Source organism: Protopterus annectens, chromosome 17.part0 (genome assembly GCF_019279795.1).
Source record: "Protopterus annectens isolate FY-2018-M chromosome 17.part0, PAN1.0, whole genome shotgun sequence".
NCBI lineage: Eukaryota > Metazoa > Chordata > Ceratodontiformes > Protopteridae > Protopterus > Protopterus annectens.
In genome coordinates, this window is record NC_056751.1 from 425,952,174 (window position 1) to 425,975,282 (window position 23,109).

Below are 23,109 nucleotides of genomic sequence, written 5' to 3' on the forward strand. Positions count from 1 at the left end.
ATAAGACTTTAGGATCACAGATACACAAAGTCGTATGTTCCGGACTCTTTTTGGCATTAAAAAGACCTTGGTTAGAGACTTATCGATTCTCACTCCTATATAGTCCAAGACCTGAACAGGGTCTAGAGAAGACTTGGATATGTTGATTGTGATGCCCAGCAAGTCTGACAATTTCAGGAAATAATCCCTGGACTGACAAAGTAGACACCTGGTGGGAGCGACGAGGAGCCAGTCGTCCAGGTACAGATAGACCTGTATCCCCCTGAAGCCTCAGGTGAGCCGCTATTACTGCCATGACCTTGGTGAACCCCCTGAGGGCTGTGGTGAGATTGAAGTGTAGGGCTCTGAATTGATGGTGATTGGCACCTAGCCAAAAGAGAAGGAACCTCCTGGAGCATCTATGCATTGTGATGTGATAGTACGCATCCTGGAGATCTATGGAGCATATCCTGTCGTTCTCCTGCAGGTAAGGCAGGAAGGATTGTAGAATGACCATCTGGAACTTCTCTTTGCAACTGACAGGTTTAGTGTAGAAAAGTCCATAATGGGCCTTAGGTCCCCCATCTTTTTGGCACCAAAAAGAACCTGGAATATATGTCTGATCTGAACTGATCTCAGGGGACAGGCTGGATGACTCGTTTCCTTAGCAGCTTTCTGATTTCTATTGCTGCTGCCTCCTTTTGCGTGGGTGGAACGCCCGGGAGGTGTTTTGGTGGAATGAGAGGAGTTAGAAAGGGGACTGTATAACCTCTGGATATTATTTTCAGCACCCAACGGTCTGATGACACATACTCCCATGCCGTCAGGTGCATCAAAAGACGACCCCAACTGCCTGCAGAGTAGAGTAATCAGGCAACCCCTCAGGGCTGTTGCATGGGTCTGTCCGATAACAGTTCTCAAGACCCAAAATTTCTCGGACCCGTCTCTCCTGATCCCTTCTGCCTCTATGGGAAGGTGAATCCTGAATGTCCCAGGAATACTGAGACTTCCGGAATCGCATCTTTTTTTTTTTCGCCCGTCTGATTCCTGGAAAAGGATCTTTGGGGGTTAGAGAGGCGGATTCCGACGGCACAGTGTCTTCCCGTCCTCACTCTGGACTAACAATTCACAAATTGTCTTCCCAGACAAGGAAGAACCATCGTAAGGGGCATTCGTGAAAGATGCCCTAAAGAGTTCCATGAATTGACAAAGCCTAAGCCAGACGTGCCGCCTCATGGCAACGCTGGACCTGGCAGCCCTTGCTGCTCCTTCAGTGGCATGTGACAGGAGGAGCATGGACAAAAACAAAAACATTCTCACCCTGCTGATCCCTCAAGGTCTAGAAAACCTACCAGAAAGCAACCCCCTCCAGCTAGAGCTACACCATCCTCTAGCCGGAGGCCACCCTTTCAAGGCAGGGCAGGTAGCATCTGACTACCTGCCAACCTTACAACCCCCTCCTCCTCCCTCTCTCCCTCTGTTGGTATGCTTCTCTCACTGCCTCCCTGTGTGGACATCCATCACTTCAGACAAATGGGTCCTTTCAATCTTTCAGAATGGGTATTTCATGACCTGGCGTATGCCCCCAAAGCGAAAAGGCATCCCACAACCTCCAAAACAACAACATCCTGCAGCTAGTATTACAAACACTGCTGGCTCAAGGCGCCATCAAACCAGTGCCTCTCGCAGCAAAAGGAAGAGGTTTCTACTCCAGGGTGTTCCTGGTTCCAAGAAAAGATGGTCCTTTGAGACCAGTTCTGGATCTCTCATATCTCAAACTATTCCTAAAGGTTCCAACCTTCAGGATGTTGACCCTACCAACCCTTTTTCCACTTCTGATCCCCCAGGGGTTTATGGCCACCTTAGGTGTAAAGGATGGCAAAGGAATCCAGATATTCTCTTACCTCGACGACCTGCTGATACATACAGGGAACAAGGAGATTCTCCTGCAACATATTTGCCTTGTTGTTTTCCTCCTACAGTCTCTGGGATTCTAGATAAATTACTCAAAATCCCACCTGGACCCTACTCAAGACATTGTTTTCTTGGGGTGCAGAATTCGAGCTGATGTCATGAAAGGCTAACTTCCCCCACAAAATGTGGAAAACTTGACAGAACACCTACATCTGGTCCTTCAGTCAACAGAATTGACAGCAAGGCAGTACCTCAGGCTCCTGGGCTACATGGCAGCCATTATCCCCATTTTACCATTAGCAAGACTTCATATAAGAAAGTTGCAATGGTACCTTTGGTTAGTCTAGACCCAACACTTCCACCCCTTGGAGTACAGGGTTCACCTCCTACCATGCCTTAAGCTAGAAATCCAGTGTTGGTTGACACAAGTGACCCTCAATTCAGGTCTTCCTTTCCAACCATCCCTACCCCCACATATCATGCACACAGATGCCTCAGACTTTGACTGGGGAGCAACTGTGGGCCATCAAAAAGTGTAGGGTCTGTGGCCAGAGCAATACAAACAAGAACACATTAATGTTCGAGAGATTAGGGCAATTCTCCTGGACCTTAGAGCCTTCTAACCATATCTACAGCAAGGTCCACTAAGGATTTTCACAGACAATACCACAGTTCTGTGGTTTCTCAACAAACAGGGGGGAACCAAGTCTTTCTTACTTTGCAAACTAGTTCTCCTAGTGTGGGAATTGGCCACCTCACAGGGAGTGACCCTGCAGGCAGTCTACATTCCTTCTCTACAGAACTCCCAGGCAGACTATCTCAGCAGAACCATTACAAACAGCCACAACTGGATGCTTCACAGGGATGTCTTCCTGGATCTGGTCCACTGGTGAGGTACACCTCAAATAGAGCTGTTTGCCTCCTCCATCAACAGTTAATTTCCTGGATTCTGCACCAAGATACCACATCCTCAGGCACTGGCAACAGATGGCTTCTCAATCTCTTGGAAGGGGAAGTTTCTCTCTGCACCCCCCCCCTTCCCGCTCGTCCAGATGGTCTTGATGAAAATCCAGCAGGACAGACCAAAAATCGTGTTGATGACTCTCTACTGGCCAAGACAGCATTGGTTCCCCCAACTCTTACAACTATCCAAGGGCAATCACCACAAGTTAACCCTCAGAGTGGACCTTCTCACACGGCACAAGGGTTTCCAAATACACCCACAGTGGCTGTTACTGCACCTTATCCTGCGGCTGATAGGATTCTAATCCCCTTCAGGCACCTTTACAATGAGGACATGCTCACTTGTCCTGCAGGAGGCCAGGAAACCAAATACAAGAAAATCTTACATTTCAAAGTGGAAGAGATTTTCTATATGGTGTCACAAAAGACAGTTGGACCCACTTGCTAGTGAGACTCCTCTAGTTCTGTCTTACCTGTGTGAGCTACTGCAGATAGGATTGTCTTATTCCTCCATTAAAGCCCACTTGCCTGCTATTTCAGCATGCCTTCCTCTGTTCCTCTGGACCCCCCTCTCGTGTCAAGACTATCAGCTAAGCCTTTTCTCAAAGGGGTTCTTCACCTGAAGCACCCCCAGGAAACCATCCCCACCCCATGGGACTTTGTTTTGGAAAAGCTCCCGCTTTTTCCGTTTGAGCCAGCAGACAAAGCTTCCCTAAAATACTGTACATGGAAAACTGTACTACTCGTGGCCTTGACCTCAGCCAGAAGAGTATCTGAGCTGCAAGCCCTCATGGCTATTCCACTTTTCCTAGTTTTCCACAGTGACAGGGTTACTCTTAGAACTAACCCTTCATTCATGCCCCAGGTGGTGAATGACCTGTCCCTGAATCAAGCCGTCCACCTACCTACCTTCTTCTCTAACCCACAGGGGGACAGTGAGAGAGTACTTCACTCCCTGGATGTTCACAAACAACTCAGGTTTTATCTGCATAAAACCAAACCCATCAGACAGGCTGATAAACTTTGTCTTCTTCCACCCAAGAGCCCTAGGGAAGGAAGTAACCAAACAAACTTATCTCTACCTGGATTTCCACAGCTGCTATAAATACCATGGGAAATCTCTCTGAGGCACTGTTAAAGCACACTCCAACAGGGCTATGCCTTCGTCAGGAGCCTTCTTCAAGGGTCTGGATAAATTCTACCATTGTTGAAGCAGCCACTTGATCATCAGTGCACACCTTCACCAAACATTACAAGTTAGACCACATTTCCAGAGCCAGGGCAGGTTTTGCCAGGGCTATCCGTCATAGATTCCTGGAGATTGCCTCTTGTCACTCACCCATATTTTGGAACACTGCCACATGGGAATAGAAGGACATAGAAAAGTTGTGTAAAATCTTACCATAACCGTCGATGTCCTTCTCTTCCATGTTGCAGTATTCCTTCGCACCCTCCTTTCCCTCCTGCTAGGCTACATATCCCTTTTTGGGTGGCACAGGACTGACATTGCCTTTACTGGGACTGGTTCTGACTGGGGCTTACAGTTCTGAGAGATGGTGCGTGCAGACATCACTTTTATGGCTCACGTTCCCTGAGCCATGTCAGACGTCCCACACACCATACAGTGACTGAAACCTTTTGTATACTGGGTGGATGTTCGCGAAGCAAGTTGAGTAAACCCATATGTTGAATACTGCAATATGAAAGAGAACAACATCTTTGGTTATGGTAATATTTTACACAATTTTTCTTTTTTGCTACTACCCACCTGCTGAAGTCATAAATCTATGTAGTCTAAAAATTCACCATTTTTTACTTTTTCCTTCCTCTGAAGTTTTAAACCTGCTCAGCATTGTCTAGTCTGAAGGTTAAGAAACCTGATGAGCACAGATGGCAATTCACAAATAACTTGATGGCTTGGGGAAGGAAGGTGGACAGATGATGGGAGATGAAAGTTGCAGATTTCCACCTTTTTTAAAAGCTGTGTTATGTTAGGGATTTATTTACATTTCTGCATGTACTTTTTACAGATTGTGTAATAGAAGTAAAAAAGAAATTTGTGAAAGTCATTCCAAAGCAATCACTGACAGTTAACTGGGGATTCTCAAACTTTGTAATATTTGTCACTGCCTTCATTCTGTTTGAATGGAATTGTAATCAAAAGGAGAGACTAGTGCAGATTTATCTAATCAGTTATGCCCTCACTGTGCATTGTGATCAGAACATTGCTTTTTAAGAAAATCTGTCACAGCATTCATGGTTAGAAAAATTATTCTGCCGCAGTCTGGTTTGAATTCTGTAACATGATATATACAATTTTTTTTCAGTTTCTGCCCATAGTGGTCCTTTATACATTCCTGATCCACCCTCCATTGCACTAATCATCATCATCAGCCCCCTTTTTCCCATTTTTCTACATGGGGTAGGGGTATCGTATTAACTGTCGCCATCTCTCTCTATTCAATGCCACACTCGTGCCTGACTGTAGCAGATCTTCTTTCACACAATCCATCCACCTCTTTACTGGACGTCCTTGCTTCCTCTTACCTTCTTACTGTCTGTCCCAAATCATACTCACCAGATTGTCTTCTGCTTTTCTACACATGTGCCCAAACCATCATAATCTGTTGTCTTTGATCTTTTCTGCAATCGGAGCTACTTTGGCCTCTTCTCTTATGTCCTCATTTCTTCATTTGTCCCACACTGTGCATCCTACCACCTTTCTCAGGCACTTCATTTCCATCACCCCTAGCTTCTTCATCTGTTCTGCCTTTACTACCTAGGTTTCTGTACCATACAGTAGTACTGGTCACAACACTGTCTTGTACACCTTACCTTTCAGCTTCTTTGGCATTTTTCTGTCATAGACTACATCTGATAGTCTATGCCAATTGGATGCAGCCCCTCTGATTGTAGCTTTGACCTCTTCATTTAGACTACCCTTCTCCTCAACCACCCCTCCCAGATACTTGAAGCTGTTTACTTGTTCCACTGTCTTCCCTTCTATCTCTATTCTGAGCTTCTTCTGATTTCCCCAATTTGCTGCCATTACCACTGTCTTATCTGTGCTTAGTTTCATACCATGTGCCTTCAGATTTGCATTTCCATTCTCTTATCCTTCGCTGAAGTTCTAGCTCAGAGTCTGCTTGTACTATCACATCGTCTGCATACAGCAGCTTTGTTGTTCTGTCCCTTCCAACCTGTTTGCTAATGTAGTCCATCACCAATATGAACAGAGTGGGCTCAGAGCTGAACCCTGGTGTACACCCACTCCCACTGGGAACCCCTCTGTGAGGCTGAACACTGTTTGTACTTGAGTCACTGAGTCCTTGTTCATAGCCGGCACTAATTCTACCACTGTTTCTGGGACTTCGAGCCACAGCGGTACTGCCCAGATCAGCTTTCTTGGGACCTTGTCATATGCTTTCTCCAAGTCTAGGAATGCCCGGTTGGACTCTCTCCTCGTCTGTAGCTTCTTCTTAAGTATCTGTCACAGTGCAAACAATCGGGTCAGTTGTGCTGCATCCTGATCTGAATCCGAATTGTTCATCTCCCATCTTACATTCTACTGCTCTGAGCATCCATTTATCAGTCACCCTCTCCAGAACTTTCATGCAATGTGGTAGGAGTTTAATACTTCTGTACTGCCCACAGTTGTGGATGTCCCCTTTGTTCTTGTACAATGGCACGAGTATACTTATTCTCCAGTCATCTTGGATATGCCTTTCTCTCCACACTTCTATAAGTACTCTTGGGAGCCATTTCTCCCCTATCTCACCCAGTATCATCATATCTGCTGTGACCTCATCTGAGCCTGCTGCTTTCCCTGACTTCATCTTCCTTAGTGCAGTTCTTACTTCTTCTAAGGTGGGCTCCTCTTCTTTCTCATTGTAGGCTATTTCTGGGGCAGTACAGCTTCTGTCGGGTTTTCTTCATTCAGAAGCTGCTGGAAATACTCCTTCCATCTGCCTTTGATGTGCTGTGGACTGGTGAGCAGGTTGTTGCTGGCATCGCTTATGAAGGGTGTCTGACTATCTTTTTTATCTTTCTGTCTTTGCCTTGCAACCTGATATAGTTTATTTGTGCCACTTACCAAGTCGCTTTCCAGAAGTTAGTAGAGCGTCTCCGATGCTCTATTCTTTGCTATTGCAACTTCTTTCTTAGCTTCTTTGTTAGCCAACCAGTAGTCCTTCCTGGTCTGGTCAGACTGTTCTATCTCCCACTTCTTCCTGCACTCCTTCTTTATTTTGATGACTTCCTGGACTTCTGTATTCCACCACCAGCTTTCCTTATGTGCCTTATTTCCATACCTGGCTTAGCCACATATCTTTTCTGTTGTCCTAACACATGCTGTTTTTAGGCGCTGCCACTCTTCATCTCCACCTATTTCCTCCTCTTCTTGGGGTGCTAGAGCCCTGAGTAATTCCTTGAAATGCTGTACTTTCTCTCCAGTCAACTTCCAGTCTTCAGTCTGGTCTCTTTGACCTTAGAACCTTCTCTGACCACTGCTTGCAGCTGATTGTGGCAACTAGTGGTTTATGCTGTGGGCTGACTTTGCAATCATGGATTCTACCCCAGTGTCTTTTCCTTACTAGGAGGACGTATACCTGAGTTGCATGTTGGCTACTCTTGTATGTGATTTTGTGACTGTCTCTCTTTCTGAACTATGTGTTGACTACTATCATGTGTTGACTACTATCAAGTCATTTGCCAGACAGAAGTCTAGAATGGCTTCTCCTTCTTTATTCCTGTTGCCCCACCCATGTGGACCAAGGCAGTCCTCATATCCTGTTCTGTCTGTCACGATATGTGCATTCAAGTCAGCCATTATCAACAGCAATTCATGTTGTCTTGCTTTATCTAGTAAGTCCTGCAGCTGCTGTCTGAATGCACTCTTTCCCTCACTATCACAGCCCTGCTGAGATTATGAGTACCGCCCTGTCATTACACTGGAGTCTGACTGCCAGGAGACTGTCATTAATTCTGATGATATCCCTTATTGCCTTCTGAAGCCTCTCTCACCATGATTCCTACACCATTACTAGCCTGTCCGCAACCTGAGTAGTAGAGTCTGGATCCCAAGCCAAGTGGCTTTGTTGCACTGCCCTTCCATCTCGTCTCTTGGATACATAGTATGTCCAGCCTCCTCCGTATCATCATGTGTCATCCACTTCCAAGCTGCATCCTGTCAGTGAACCTACATTAAGTGTAGAAATTCTCAGTTCATGTTTGGCAGGTTGGCTGGTTTTACGTCCAGCTTTTGCTCAACAGAGCTATCCCTGGTAACCCATTCTGGGAAACTAGACACTGGCCAGCCAGTAGCTTATTGACCCAGGGCTTCTGGGCTTTATGGTGGGCACACACTGGCCAATAGGGGCACATATACCCATCCAACCATTAGCAAGGATCCCTGGCATGGGAGAGTAGCCTGGGTCCTCAACCCCCTTATCACTGGTAACTACCCATGCCCGTTTTTGGCGACATTAGTCAACATGACCAAATCACCTAGAGCCATATTTTACGCCGTTGAGTGGCTAGCCCTGCCATGGCGCACAGTCTGTGATCCGTGCTCTATCTTGGGAATACTGTGCACCACAGTAGATGCCCAAAGCAGTTGGTCTGTACAACTCTTCCCCTGTAGGGCACCATGTAGAGTCTGTGTTTCTGCCTACAGCTCCATTCATTGGTGAGTTTGAGATGGAAATGCACAGCATGTTTTTTGGACATGGGAGAAACCCCACATCGACACCGGGAGAACATGCAAACTCCAAACGGGCACTGGTTGGAGGTCAGGATCGAACCTTGTGCATGGGAGGCGAAGACCTTAACCATTAAGCCATCTGGTCTTACACTGATGGCATCCGTCCCCCCAAGCTTATGAGAAGCAGCCTCCTGCTTTTTGTAGCTCCCTATTTTCTTTGGCTCCTTGGCAGTGTTCTCTTTGAGCCTCTGTTCAGGTAGCCAGGGGAGAGTAGCAGGACTCTCTTCCTTTTTCACTAGAAGCTGCTGCTGACATGGGGCATGCCATGGAATGGAATGTGGATTACGGCTCTGTCAAGTAACTGAACCAGAACTGGTTTGAAGTATTTATCGGTCTTCTGCTCATTGCTTGATAAATGAGATGCCCATGAGCATATGTTAACAGCCAACACCCCTATATCTTCTAAAGATGTATTGTAATGAGATTCTGTAAAGATGTGTTCTTGTCACTGGTGAGTTAAACAGAATAGTCTAGGCTCACAGAAATTCATCTAGCAGGGTGGACGAATGATAGTGAGACAGTTGCTAGTTATATGCATTATGATTTAGCAAAGAAATGCACATTTTTAATTGTTTTTCTAGCAGTGGGACTTTCTCAGTGTATCTCGGTCAAGCATAGTTATTGTTTTTTTGCTTCATTTTTTTTTTTAGGTACTATGATACTCCCATCGCCACCCTGGATTTCTCATCTCTGTACCCATCTATCATGATGGCTCACAATCTGTGTTATACTACCCTCATCCAGTCAAACACAGTTGTTGAGACATATGGGTAAGTAGTGGAATATGAAAATACAGGTACAAGTGTGTTCTTGGGTAATGCTTATGAGATTCTTTTGCTGAAAAAAATTCACAGTCTGATGCTGTCGTGTCTGCCTCATGCAAACTGTCAACTTGAGAAGTGCAGAACCTTAAATGTGCAAAGTAGACTGAGTTTATGTTTGAATGGGACTGATCAGCTGTAAGTCTTGTACCCAGATCTGTCACTTGCTGTGAAAACACAAGTTTGTGACTCATAATATTGTGCTGCCTACTCAGTAAAAAGGTGCACTTTATAGGAATCCCCTAAGGGTGCTCCTTTTTCACTGTTTATAAAGTGAAGAAATTTTTTGAAAGGGAATGGTCCTGTGTATGATAATGCAGGGAGTTCTTCTACATTGAATGTGGAGAACTTCATTTGAAGTGTTATGTCAAAGGAAGTAGGATAGTTGTTCATTTAATTTTGTTGCTGTGGGTCCTTGCTGCTACTCCATTTGCAGCTCCAGATATTCTAGCATGTTCCATTGGTTTGAGATACCAGTACGGTCTGTGTGTGCTGTAGTAGGGTATGGTGGTGTGTTTCATTTATGACTGTTGAGGTTTACTGTGAAAGTTATCAGGGATGCGTCATTTTCTTGCATCTCTTGAGGTCTTGAGCACGTCATTGTTTTTAGACCACCCAAGCACAGTACTACCCTCATTTGAAAGGTCTACATCTTCCTGCTAAGAATGGTTAATGGGTTGTATTCAGTCGTAGTGGCAGCTTTTGTTACTGTGAGCCATGGGATCTTTTTAGAATTTATAATTAATAGCCCTAGGAGTGATTTGCTCACTGCCTGTTGTGCTGCTTCCAAGAGATGGCGTTTGGTGGCAATTCTTGTAGTCCTTCCCCTGGCTTGTAGTGTGCTTCAAAGTTATTTTGTAGCTCTGCTTTTGTTTGCAGTCTGTGCAGTGCTTTTGAAGAAAGGTCATTATATGGTGAGGCACTTATTTTGATTGTATGGTGATAATATTCAGTTTTCCCTTGTTTTTATTTCAGGATTTTATGACTGACCTGTATTACTATTGAGGATGGCTTGTTATTGGTTCTGCAGTGATTGATTGCTAATCACCTTTACATCAACCCAGTGGACTTACCAGGTTAAAGTAAAAAGGCAGTAACCGCTGAAATTATTTCCTCTGCCCAGTAATCCAGAATGGAAATGAAGGCCATAACCTATTTGCCCCATTTGACATAGTAGCATAGGCCCATTTTATAAGACATGTTGCAGTTCCAACTTGACATGGAATACCAGAAAGAAATTGCCTAAGTTTAGTCTCCACTGTTGATAGAGTTGATCAAAAATTAATAAATGTCTGTTTGATGCTGTGGATGCATACATTTACTTAAGCTGCATTAACCTTTAAGAGACATGTTTAAGTGAAGACACTAAAACAGAAATAATAGTTGGTCTTTTAAGTGTTACTAGATTGTATGGGCAGCCAACGGAGGGTCTGGCCATGCACTGGAGAAGAGTAAAACCATGGCTGCTGTAAAGCAAATCATGCCTCATCCTTCAGTATGCCAAATATTTCTCCCCACCCTGAAGACTTTTTGAAGAAAGTAGCGAAGTGTATATTGATGGAAGAAGGCCATGAAATGGATACAATACCACAAGTCAAGGATTTTAAAACATGTTTTTCTGAGACTACAGTACTGAATTCCAGAAGTCTGATATACTGCCCCATCAAACTTGTGTAAAGCACAAGTATATAGACATGTTAAGTACACTTTAGACTTTTTAAGTTTTGTTTTATCCAGGAAACTGTTCACTCCTCTCGACATTGGGAGGGGGGCTCTGCTGCCGCAACTCATTATTGCCCTGAAGCAGTGAGGTGATTCTTGGCATTAGTTCAAATGTCTCTCCTGTCTGTTTAGAAAGATAGTTCAAAGTGATGTAGATTTAAGACACTTGTAACTTAGCCATACTGATACTTTTCCAATGCAAGGCTCAAACAAGTGTTTGATCATCCAGCTAATTCCTGGAAACAGTAATGAAAGATGCCTAAAAGAGATAGTAACCCTATAAATGTGTCAAAATTACTTCTAGGCCCCCTTTTTCATGCTGTTTTGCCTGCCACAAACCCTTAGGCTTAACATTTTACTTTGAAGGGTGGCAAAAAACTACTTTGGGCAAGAGGATTCTGCAGATGTATGCAGTGGCGTAACTACGTTAGAAGTGCCCTGAGGCAAACTTTTCCTAGGCGCCCCAACCCCCCCCCCCCTCGGGAACCCAAGCCATCGAGATGACCGAAGCCAAATGGATGGAACAAAAACAATTTTCAACAGAGGCTACCACTGCACCATCAAATATGTAAGGACTTAAATATTCGGAATCCTGAAGTCTGAAAATTCAAATGCCTGTCAATTTTATTTAACATTTGTTAATCAGGACAGTCTGACTTGGAACAAAAAAAAACAATTTTCAGCAGAGGCCCAGGAAGAAATAATGCAGACATGTCTTTGTAACATGGGAGGACAGTAAGTAATTGAATTAAACTGAAAACATCCATGTGTATCCTTTACTTTAAACCATTGTTTAAAATTATACAGGATTGTTTCTTTAGCTTGTACTCACTGCAGACTTTGCTTCCCAGTTATATGAAACTGGATGAAACAAAAGTATAAGTCTATAAATTAATGTGTGAGTAAGTGCAGTGGAAAATATATTTCTGCAGAGTTCCATTAAGCTGCAGATTAATATATTTTGACAAGTGGTAGAGATATTTATAGAACAGCATGGGTAAGGACATTTTGCCTTCTTTCATCTTTCAAGCAGAATCATAAAATGCCAAAATCCAGCATATTGTTAAAAGTCTATCTTGGCATTCATTTTCAGTATCAAGGGAGTTCAAGCCAGTTTATGGAGTGAAGGGAAATGCAATGGTGAGAGGAGGATTTATAATCTCTTATCTTCTCATTGTTACCTTCTGCCTACACCCAGCCTTCTTTGGTAACTGTTAGCATGACTTTTTTAGTTTACCTTTACTTCCTAATTTACATATAAAAGCTTTTAGAAAATGGCAGTCACAAAAGAAAGAATCTGATTGGCCACAAAAATCACTCAGCTATCAATACAGCACAGCCACGTGATATGTGATGTCATAGTGACCTCCATCTCAGAAACCTAAATGTATTAATATTGTCAATACAAGATGAAATCCATCTAATAAATCAACAGAAAGTACTATATCTGTTTGACCAGCTAGAGGGACATATCAAAACAAATTTCGTGATAAAAAAACAAACACATATACACACACACACACTAGAACACAGTTTTTAATTAGGTTTATGACAAGTGCTCTTATGCTGGCAGCTTGTTACACACTTGCTCATTACCACTTGCTCTAACTGACAAGTACCCTAACTCTCTTAACTCCCACTAGCCTGGTTCTGGTGAATGGCCTAGTTCTCCCACAGCTCATCACTACTGAACTATATAGTCATACCAGAAACTTTACTTTAACCATAAAACTCCCACCTGGTCCCTAATTCTAATCATAGCATACCTCTCCCTAACCATCAAATTCCCAATCACTTCCTAAGACAAAAACTCTATTCCCCATAAATCTAAAGTCCCCAATTGCTCCTTAATCATAAAACATTACTCCTGCTCTCATACCCTAAACTCACCCCTAAACCTAAAGATCCTTCCCTCTCCCTTTACCTAAAGTCCCTGATTGCTCCCTAATTCCCAACTTCTTACCTGCTCCCTAAATCTAGAGATCCCCCTCTTTAACCTTAAATCCCCCCTCCTGATTGCTGCCTAAAACCTTAACTTTCCTCCCGCTCTCAACCTACAGCTGCCACAATTACTTTAACACAAATACATAATTTGGGAGAGGTGTGGTAGCTACTATCATTTCTATTGGCTACCACAACTCACCTCAATTTGTATTCAAGTGTGAGTGGCCAGCCATGCAAACAGCAAGATGATGCCCAAGTCATTAGCAATGAGATAGTGGTATTAAAGTGATTGGGGCTTGAAGTAGACCCTTGTTTCTTGTCACCATTCCAGTTTTCAGTGTCTTTTCTCCTTCACAGAAAATACATTTTATTTTCCCTGTTTCATCTTGTCTGTGCAGATTGCATTTGTTTTATACTATTGTCTGCATCAGTTGTAAAGTACATACAAAAGATTAAAACAAAAGGTCCATAAAAAGATTCATTCCACATTGCCTAATGGAATAAATATGCAATACAACACAAACAGATTTAAATAGCATAACTGAATGCCTTTAATAAAGCAGCATCCAAAATATAAAATTATTTATCAGAGATCAGTGCAGATTAGTTACAAATACTACATCACAGAGCAGTGACTTTACCACAAAAAAAAAAAAAAAAAACTCCATGCACAGTAGGCATAATGAGCAAAGCAATCCCTAGCATGTATATATATATATATATATATATATATATATATATATATACACATAAAAAACTCTGAAAATCCCCCCACACACACACACACCTACACCTCTCACTCTGAAATCCCACACATACACACACCTCTCACTCTGAAATCCCACACACACACCTCTCACTCTGAAATCCCATCTTCCACACATTACTCACTCTGAAATCCCATCTTCCGTCCGTCTGTTTCAGTTCCCGCAAGTAGTCCTCCTCTAAACCGAAAAGCTCACTCGAAAGTAGTCCGCCAAACCGTCCGTTTTGGTTCCCGCTAGCAAACTTGAAGATATGTGCTGCACTGCGCGCGATGATGTCAGCACGCCCGCGACTACACTTCTTTCTTCTTAAAGAAGAATGCCCTAAAAAAAAAAAATAATATTTTTTTTAAATTAAATTAAATGATTACCTAGTCAGCAGATTCCCCTGCCTAAAGTGCCTGAGGCAATTGCCTCACTTCGCCCCTTGTAGTTACGCCACTGGATGTATGACAGAATAATAATAAAAAATTCTCACAAACCTGCAACAGAACCAGTTTCACACACCCCACCAACCAAATGTGCATCAAATCACTGAAAAAGTCGCTTAGCCTATTTTATGCTTCCAGAAAGAGAACTGAGACTAGTACTGGATCCCTCTAACATCAACAAAGTTTCATTTGCTGCCCCTAAAGAAAGTGCAGCTGGGATATGATATACCTGAATACTTGGATGGCAACATTTGACATTTGTATTTTCAGTATGTCCCTCCCACAAGAAGTTTCTTCCAAGTTTGTGTTTCAGACTTGCCCTTTACGTTTTCAGCAGCTGCATGGGTATTTACAAACTCCCTAGCATCCTTGTTTGCTTGCTTGCTTGCCTTAGCATCCAACATATTCAGATGTTTTCATATCTGATCCAGTTCAACTACATAATTAAGGAATCATCTGGTATCAGGGGCAAAATGGTTCTTTTTTTAAATGTTCTGAAGTACTTATGTATGATATACATAAGCATATACACTGTCTGCATGCTTACAAGCAAGCACACATATCCATTCACATGTATAGATAAGGATGGCAGTATCCAAATAGCTGTCCCTATCTCCTAACTTCATGTTTCCATAATTACCCATCTCCTTTTTAAAAAAAATATTTTAGTATCCCATGCTAAGTATCAAGTGTGTTATTCCACACTACAACCACTTTTAATGTTTGTCTTTTTGGATTAGTTCTCTGCGTAATCTCACACTCGAGTTAGTGTTTCTGCTGGTGTCTCTGTATGCAGGGTGTTCAAAAATTATTCATCATTCCTGGCTTTATATAGCAGCATCAAATCTTTACAAGCTTTCTGTATTGAGAAAGAGTACCAGTTGGATACTTACAACCATTCAACTTGTGTTATGTTAACTTAGTACCTGTGTCTGCTTTGTAAAGGATCTTTAACTTTTCAGTTGTTTGACATGTCTAAATGTATACAGTGCCCACACAAATAACATGGGGATTGCAGTAAACCTAGGAAAATTCTCCATCATTCTAGTGTTTGAGAGCTATTTTGGATTCCTCTTTTACTGTACAGTTTCTGTCCTTTGCTAGACAGAGGGCTTTCTCATTGGATATATATCTTCTGTATTTTAATGCCACCTAATAGAAGATTTCAAAAGGCTAAGACCCAGTACTTCCTGCATAAGTAAGGAGGCCAGAAGGCCTTTGTCATGAAAGTCTTGTAAAATGAATGATAATGTTCTTTTGGTCCATGACTGCTCTGTTGACCCCAAGTTCTTCCTACTTCCAGAGCTGTTTACTTTTTAAAGTATTTAATTACTTGACTGATGATTGTCATCTTGTAGGAAGGAGAGTTCCTGTATATCCTGTAAGAGTATACTAGCCTTTACAGGAGGCTTCCCTGTAGTCTGAAGTTAATATAATTGACACTGTTTTCGCAGTCTAATTTTAGAAGTCCTAGCAAAGTAACATGCATAAAACTAAGGCACCAAGTCACAAGTGTTTAGCAGTAGTTGCACACCCCCGTGCCTTGGGGGTGGGGGGCTAAGACCATGTCAGTAAATCTACATGATTTGCTAAACATGACCGTGAAATAGTCAGCATGGGATATGCAGAGCTGGTGTTAAGGAGTTCTGAAAAAGTTTAACGTTTCCACGTTTACAGTAATAATTAAAAACAGTTTGTGATAGCATAATGGTGGGGATGGTGTATTCAAGCACTGGGTCTTAGTAAAAATGACAATAAAATGTGGATAATGTGAACACATTCTGAGATATAATGCTCTTTTGGTACAGTGGTTAGACTATTACCTATATTTTCATAAGTGCACTTAATTCATAAACCTTTTGTGACCTACAGGTGAGCAAATGGTGCCAGCTTATACAAAACATTAAGGCAGACGATGTTGCCACTGATACTTATCAGCTAACAGAAATGGTTTTGTAGGTTAATATTTTAAAATATTGTGAACTTATGTGAAAAAAAGCATACATTTGGAATATTACAAAATAGCAGTATGCTATCCCCTCTTGTCATACACTATTGGAAAGCTCTTAAAACAGCTGAACAATTCCTTCACTGACGTCTTGGATCTATCTTGCATTCTTAGAAAGATATAATCTTTTTGTATGACTATAACACTGGTATTTTTTGACAAACCGAATACACATTTTCTTTCATAAATCTTCAATATAAAGTCATCATCTACGTACAGGCCTTTGATACTAGCACAGTCATATAGCCAGTTGTTTACTAAAGATAAACCATATATCTGAAGTAGTTAACTTCATTTGTTCATCAACCTGTGGGTATCGGATCCGAGCCGGCAGCTTTATTCAGCTAAGATCCGAGCTCCAAGCTCCTCCCCCTTACCCATAACCCCCTGCCATCCTTCTCTGTCCTCAGATCTCGTTTGCCGCGGCTTATTCAAGCACCTAGAAAGAGTTCCAGGCGTAGGGTTTCATGAATTTTTAAAGAAAATTACCTCTTTTTTTTTCCCTAGTTTTCAGTTTATTTGTTAAACGAGTGAGTGTTGTGCCCTTTTGTAGTTATTTAGCTATTTTTTGTTGATAAAATTTATATATTTTAGTTAGTCTAGTCTTCCCCCTTCCCGTGTGTGTGAAGGTGTGTTTGGGTTGGCTCTTTTTTCTGCTATGGCCGAGGCCCCTAAAACCTTCTTTTCTAAATGCACCGAGTGTGGCCATAAGTTATCCCCGGCGGATGGCCACACTCTGTGTGTTATTTGCCTTGGGGCTGACCATCTTTCTTCGGGCTGCACAATTTGTGCAGCCTTCAACCCCAGGGCTTTGAGGGATAGGAGGTCGACGTTGATTCTGGCGGGACTTCTGCCCCTGGACTCGGCTTCATCCTCTTCTCCCTTAGCGGCAACGGCGACTACCGCACCGGTCCCGCCTTCTATCCCTACTCCCCTGGCTGGGACTCATCCTCCCACTGAGGCCCAGAAGGAGAGGGAATCTAGGAGGGAGAGAAGAAAAGGAAAAGCACCACAAGTGGCGGGCCGAAGCTTCCTCTTCAGCTCCGCCAGCGAAGCAGCTACTCTCTCATAGGGCCTCCGGGCCTTCTCCTTCCCGGCTCCATTCACCCCACTTTTCACCGGGGCCGGAGGAGGAGGAGACCCGGTTGCCTAAGAAGTTCTTCGAGGCGTCACTCCAGGCCTGCCTCAGTGGCCTCGTCTAGATCAACACAAAGTTTGTCAGATGCAGATATGGACCGGATGATGCGTAGGTTTCTCCAGGCTCAACTGCAGATGGGAGTGATCCTGCCTCCCCTTACCCCTCTGGGGGGGAGCTCGACCCCCTTTTTTGCCCCAATTGCTCCTTCTCCGACCCACTTCCGGGGCTCGGAGCCATCGGATCCAGGCAGCATCGGAACTGGGGGAGGCTCGGCGCCGATAGTACATCCTTCTTCGGCTCCGACTGCACCCTCGAGCTTGTCGGGTCCCTTTTCGGATCCGAGCTCTCAGAGCCGTGAGCTGAGCTTCGGATCCGGAGGTGTCAGTGTGTCTTCGGCTCCGTCTCTGTCGGAGCATACTGGCCGTTCGGATCCAATTGCATTGGCGCCGGCACCGATCTGCACCTCGGGTCCAAAGGGGCTGCTCTCGGAGCTTAGAGCAGTTCTCCTTTGGCATTCGATGTTGTGGAGAGGGTCTTGTCGAGGGACTCGAGGCCCCAGGCTCCTGCTGCGGTTCCACCCATCACTCCCTCTCAGACGGGCCTACCTTCCAGGGACAGCCTGCGCCTACGTCCCAGATGGTTCCCTTAGAGGAACAGGATGTGGTTGGTGAGGCATCCTCGGACAGCCCCCCCTCCCCGAGGAGGTTCCTCACAACCGCAAGTGCAAGAGGAGGCACTTGGATTCACCCGAGTCCCTGACCGAGGACACAGACTTAGAGGAAGGGGATGGTTTCCCAAGGTCACCCTCCGAGGATGTCTCCTTCGGAAACATTATGGAAATGCTTCGTATTAGAGGGAGTGGTCAGTCCAAAAGCCTTCCTCCGATGAGTCTGCGTTTCTGGAGGCATTTGACGCAGGCCCATCTACCTCTTGGGTGTCCCCTCCCACCGATCCCCTGGTAGATCTGATCAATACCAAGACTTGGAAGGAACCGGACACTGTGGAGCCCATACCAAAGAAGCCAGACAAAATTCTCAGTCCACCCACAGATAGGGCGGTTTGGAGCAAGGGTGCTCCAGTAGATGCCATGTTGGTGGCAGCTGCCACCAAGAAGGAACTGGCCCAGGAGAGTTCCTTGGTCCATCCTCCCGACAAGGAGTCTCAGATGATGGACCGCATAGGGAAGCGGATGTTTGCTTCAGCCACCTTATCGGTAAGGTCGCTGAACTACATGGCACATGTCATACGACTCCAGCAGGATCTCATCAAAGAATACGCAGGGTCGCCCCCAGAGTCCATGTCGGATGAGGATAAGAAAATATTCTCAGCCCGAATGGCCACTCAAGTCCATTTCGAACACTTCTATGTGACTTCTTTCCCATGCCACGGAAGGAGCCGCTAGAGCTAGCGGAGCAGGCATTGTCTTACGGCGACATGCTTGGCTCTGCCTCTGTGACTTTGCGGAACCCTTCAAGGCGTCCTTCGCAAATGCCCCTTTTGACTGTTCTTCACTGTTTGGCAAGACCGTCTGCGACACGCTGGTCCAGAGCGAGAAATACGGGAAGACTTTGTCTGCCGTCTGGATCCTCTTCTCTGCTCCCCAGAGGTCCTTCTCCAGGAACCAAAGGGGACAAAAGAAGATGTGGTTCCGGAAATCTCAACAGTCCCGTTTCGCTCCGGACCCCTCTTCCTTCAGAGGCAGAGGAGGACAGGGTGGACGCCAGCCCAGAGGCAGAGGGGGACCGAAGAATTTCGGGTCGGGAGAACCTTTTTTGGATCGGCCCGTGCAGCAACCCTGAGGGGTTACCGGACTGCTCCACTCTGGAGGCAGTCGGGGGGTGCTTCTTGAGGCACCTAGCAGCTTGGGAGTCCATTACAACAGATCGCTGGGTGCTTCTAATCCTATCCGGAGGTTACACTGTCCCTTTTCTGAATCTCCCTCTCAGACCCCAGAGTCTCCCCGATGTCCCACCCAATCAAAGGGAGGCAGCAGCCGCAGAAATAAAGCAGCTGCTAGAAAGAAGAACAATCCAGCTCGTCCCCCAAGACCAGTCCGGATCAGGCTTCTACTCCAGGTTCTTTTTGGTGCCAAAAAAGACGGGGCACTTGAGACCAATCCTCGACCTGTCCTTTCTGAACCTGTCTGTTGCCAAAGAAAAGTTCCGGATGGTCACCATTCAATCCATTCTCCCATTCCTACAGGAGAACGACTGGATGTGCTCTATAGACCTCAAGGATGCGTACTACCACATTTTGATGGATGGACAGATGATCCAGAAGGTTTCTCCGCTTCCGGCTGGGAGCTAGTCACTATCAGTTCAGGGTCCTTCCCTTTGGTCTCACCACAGCCCCCAGGGTGTTCACCAAAGTGATGGCATTTGTAGCGGCCCACCTGAGGCTTCAGGGAATACAGGTCTTTTCGCACCTAGACGACTGGCTCCTGACTGCCCCCACCAGGCATCTACTCTGTTCAGCCAGGAATTACTTCCTTCACTTGGCCTCTCATCTGGGAATTTCAATCATTCTCAAGAAATCCTCTCTTCAACCAAATCGGATCTTAGATTTCATAGGGGTCAGGTTAGATACAAACCTTTTGAGGGCCTTCTTAACTCTGGACAGGATTCGAACCTTGACATTCCACGTGATGGCCCTCCTACAATCCCGGCATCCCCAGCGGAATTGGTCCTGAGGGCGCTAAGTTCCATGGCGGCTGCGATCAGTCTGTCACCACTACCTCGTCTGAACATGAGGGTCCTGCAATGGACCTTACAGGTCCAATGGTCCATCTTGCAGCATCCGCTAAGTACGGCTATTCCCCTCAGCAAGGTTTGTAGGAAGTCCCTACGCTGGTGGATCCAATCCTCGGATCTCCGGGAAGGGCGCCCTTTTTCTGTGACTCCACCCCAAGCCACGGTGACCACGGACGCTTCTCGCCTCGGGTGGGGGGGGCACTGCATGGGCAGAACCGTTCAAGGCACGTAGACACACTCGGAGACCTTATTGCACATCAATGTCCTAGAGATGAGGGCGGTGCTTTTAGCGTTGCAAGCACTCCAGGCCCTTCTTCCCTTAGGGACAATTGCGATTCAATCAGACATCATGTCATTAGTCTGGTATATCAACAAACGGGGGAACCAGATCCTATCCGCTGTGTCGAGAGGCCATGAGAGTTTGGGAATGGGCGATCGCCACCAACCGCTTTCTCATAGCAACACACATTCCAGGTCGGTCCAACATTTTGGCAGACAAGCTGAGTCGAACCATACTCTCGCCTTATGAGTGGTCTCTGAACCCGAGAGTAGCGTAACAGATCTTCCTCAAGTGGGGTCAACCTTGCTGCGATCTTTTCGCGTCGCCTTTGAACGCAAAGTGCAGTGAGTACTTTGCTCTACTTCTCCCACCAGGGGAATCCCCCAGAGACGCTCTAGTCCATGTTTGGCCATCCGGTCTACTTTATGCTTATCCACCTCTTCCCCTGATGGCAAAATTCTTGCAGAAAGCTCATCGATTGGGGAGCAGAGTGATCCTCATAGTCCCATTCTGGCCTCGTCAAACGCGGTTCCCTTGTCTATGGTCTCATCTGGTCAATCCTCCATGGATTTTGGATCCCACTCCGGATATCATTTCTCACCCCCTGGAGTTGACGACTCCAAACCTGGACAATCTCAAGCTCACAGCTTGGTTGATCCAGTTCCAATCATAGCTAGGACTCCCGGCATCTCCTCCTCCATTAAAGCTATTTTAGTAGCGGCTCAGAAACCTTCTACCAGAAAGGTCTATAAGAGCAAATGGAAACGTTTTTCGATCTGGGCGGAACACAGACATATGGATCCCTTTACAGCCCCGATACCAGCTGTGTTAGAGTTTTTGTCACATTTATTTGATCAAGGTGCCAGCTCCTCCACCGTCAAAGTCCAATTAGCAGCAATTTCACATTTTCATGTGGGAAGTGATCTTGGTTCATTAGCTTCTTCCAAGATCTGCAAAACTTTCGTAAAACGTACTTTCCTGTTAAGGCCTCCTGTGAAGGATGCAGTTCCTCCATGGGATTTAACCCTTGTTCTTCAGGCTCTTACTGGCCCCTCCTTTGAACCTGCAGCTTCGGTGGATCTTAAATACTTAGCTTGGAAGACTGCCTTCCTCATTGCCGTCACTTCGGCTAGAAGGGTTTCAGAGCTTCAAGCCCTTTGCGCCAAACCTCCATATCTGGTCTTCCATAAAGATAGAGTTTCCCTCAGGACCAATCCCTCCTTCTTACCTAAAGTCGCCTCTGAGTCCAACATTAATCAATCTATCAATTTACCGGTGTTTTTCCCGAATTATCAAAACAAAGGTGTATACAAATTACACTCTTTGGACGTGCACAGACAATTGAGGTTCTATTTACACAGGACGGCTGATCATAGGAAATCTGAACAACTCTTTGTATCATTTGCTAAACCCTTTCTGGGGAAACCTGTGTCAAAAGTTACATTGTCCAGATGGATTTCACAATGTATACTTCTTGCATATAAGAGTTCTGGTCGGCCAGAACCTGTTCACGCTCATTGTCCTCTATCGATTTCCACTTCTGCTGCCTTTTGGTCAAGGGTGTCTTTGGATGACATTTGCTCAGCAGCCACTTGGGCTTCATCCCATCCCATACCTTTATTACCCATTACAAGCTAGATATAATTTCATGGCCCAGAAGATCTCGGGAAACAAAGGAGTTAATTGGCCACCTTCTGTTCAGGATTAAATGAGTTGGTTAAACAACTTTATAAAACACTTTTTTTTTCTCTCCTTTAGTGGAAGTTTTTTGCTATTTGTTTGTAACTTTATCCCATCTTAGATCCTACAGTTGTCCTTTCTTGGAAGAAGTTTTGCATTTAAAGCTACCTCAGAAAGCTCCCTTCTTTCTGGGATTTATTCTTGGTAGCAATGACCTTAGAATGAATTTCCTTTTTTTTTTTGGCTGCGCTACCAGTACTGCCTGGTTTCCACCACCTTTCCCAGTTGGGCCATTCATTCCTTTGCAGGTGAAAATCACTCCAACCTTTAGGTTAGGTGAGAGTCCTACGGACTCATCCATACCTGAGGTGGCTAGCTCATTTGTTCCCTGTATGGTGATAGTCTGGTAGTAGTGAGCAGGCCCAGTTTCAGGCCAGAGTGGCCTATCCTCCCACTTAATACTTCCCCTTCCCTGCAGTGACAGGTTCCAGTAGGTGCTGCTTGCTGTAGGAAATGTGCTTTTGCATGCTGACTTCCCTAGCCAGTGCACTGGTGTGTGAGGAGAGCATGTACACGCCTTATTAACTTGTGTCAGTTTAATGTGGTTAAAGTCTATGGAGCTAATTTTTATCACTGGTTTTAGCACATTGGTTGCTTTGGTGTTTTGACTTCTCGTACTGGAAATTCTTTAACTTCTGCCTGTTGTAAAAGAATTCTGAACACATTTCAGTGTTTTTGTGATAACAGCACAATCTGGCAGAGTTCAGTTGTGTGAGGAAATAGTTATTACTAGAAACTAAATGATTATTGTGATACAATATCCAATACTTTGTTTATTATTCTGGCTGGTGTTCTGTCCCCTGACTTGATGGATCCTAACTTTGGTACACCCAAGTCCAATTGTGCCTAAAAAGGAAAACAAAATAAAAGTATGCTTCCAGCCTATGGTTAGTG

General features: G+C 44.7%; 1 protein-coding gene across 1 annotated transcript in view; it reads left to right on the plus strand.

The window, feature by feature from the left end:
• Positions 1-23,109, plus strand: part of POLD1 (DNA polymerase delta 1, catalytic subunit) — a gene marked incomplete in the record, with an annotated part of 1,583,142 nt that overhangs the window by 614,762 nt on the left and 945,271 nt on the right. Inside the window, 1 exon segment of the mRNA XM_044059378.1 lies at positions 9,268-9,387. Within this exon segment, the coding sequence (XP_043915313.1) occupies positions 9,268-9,387 (120 nt within the window).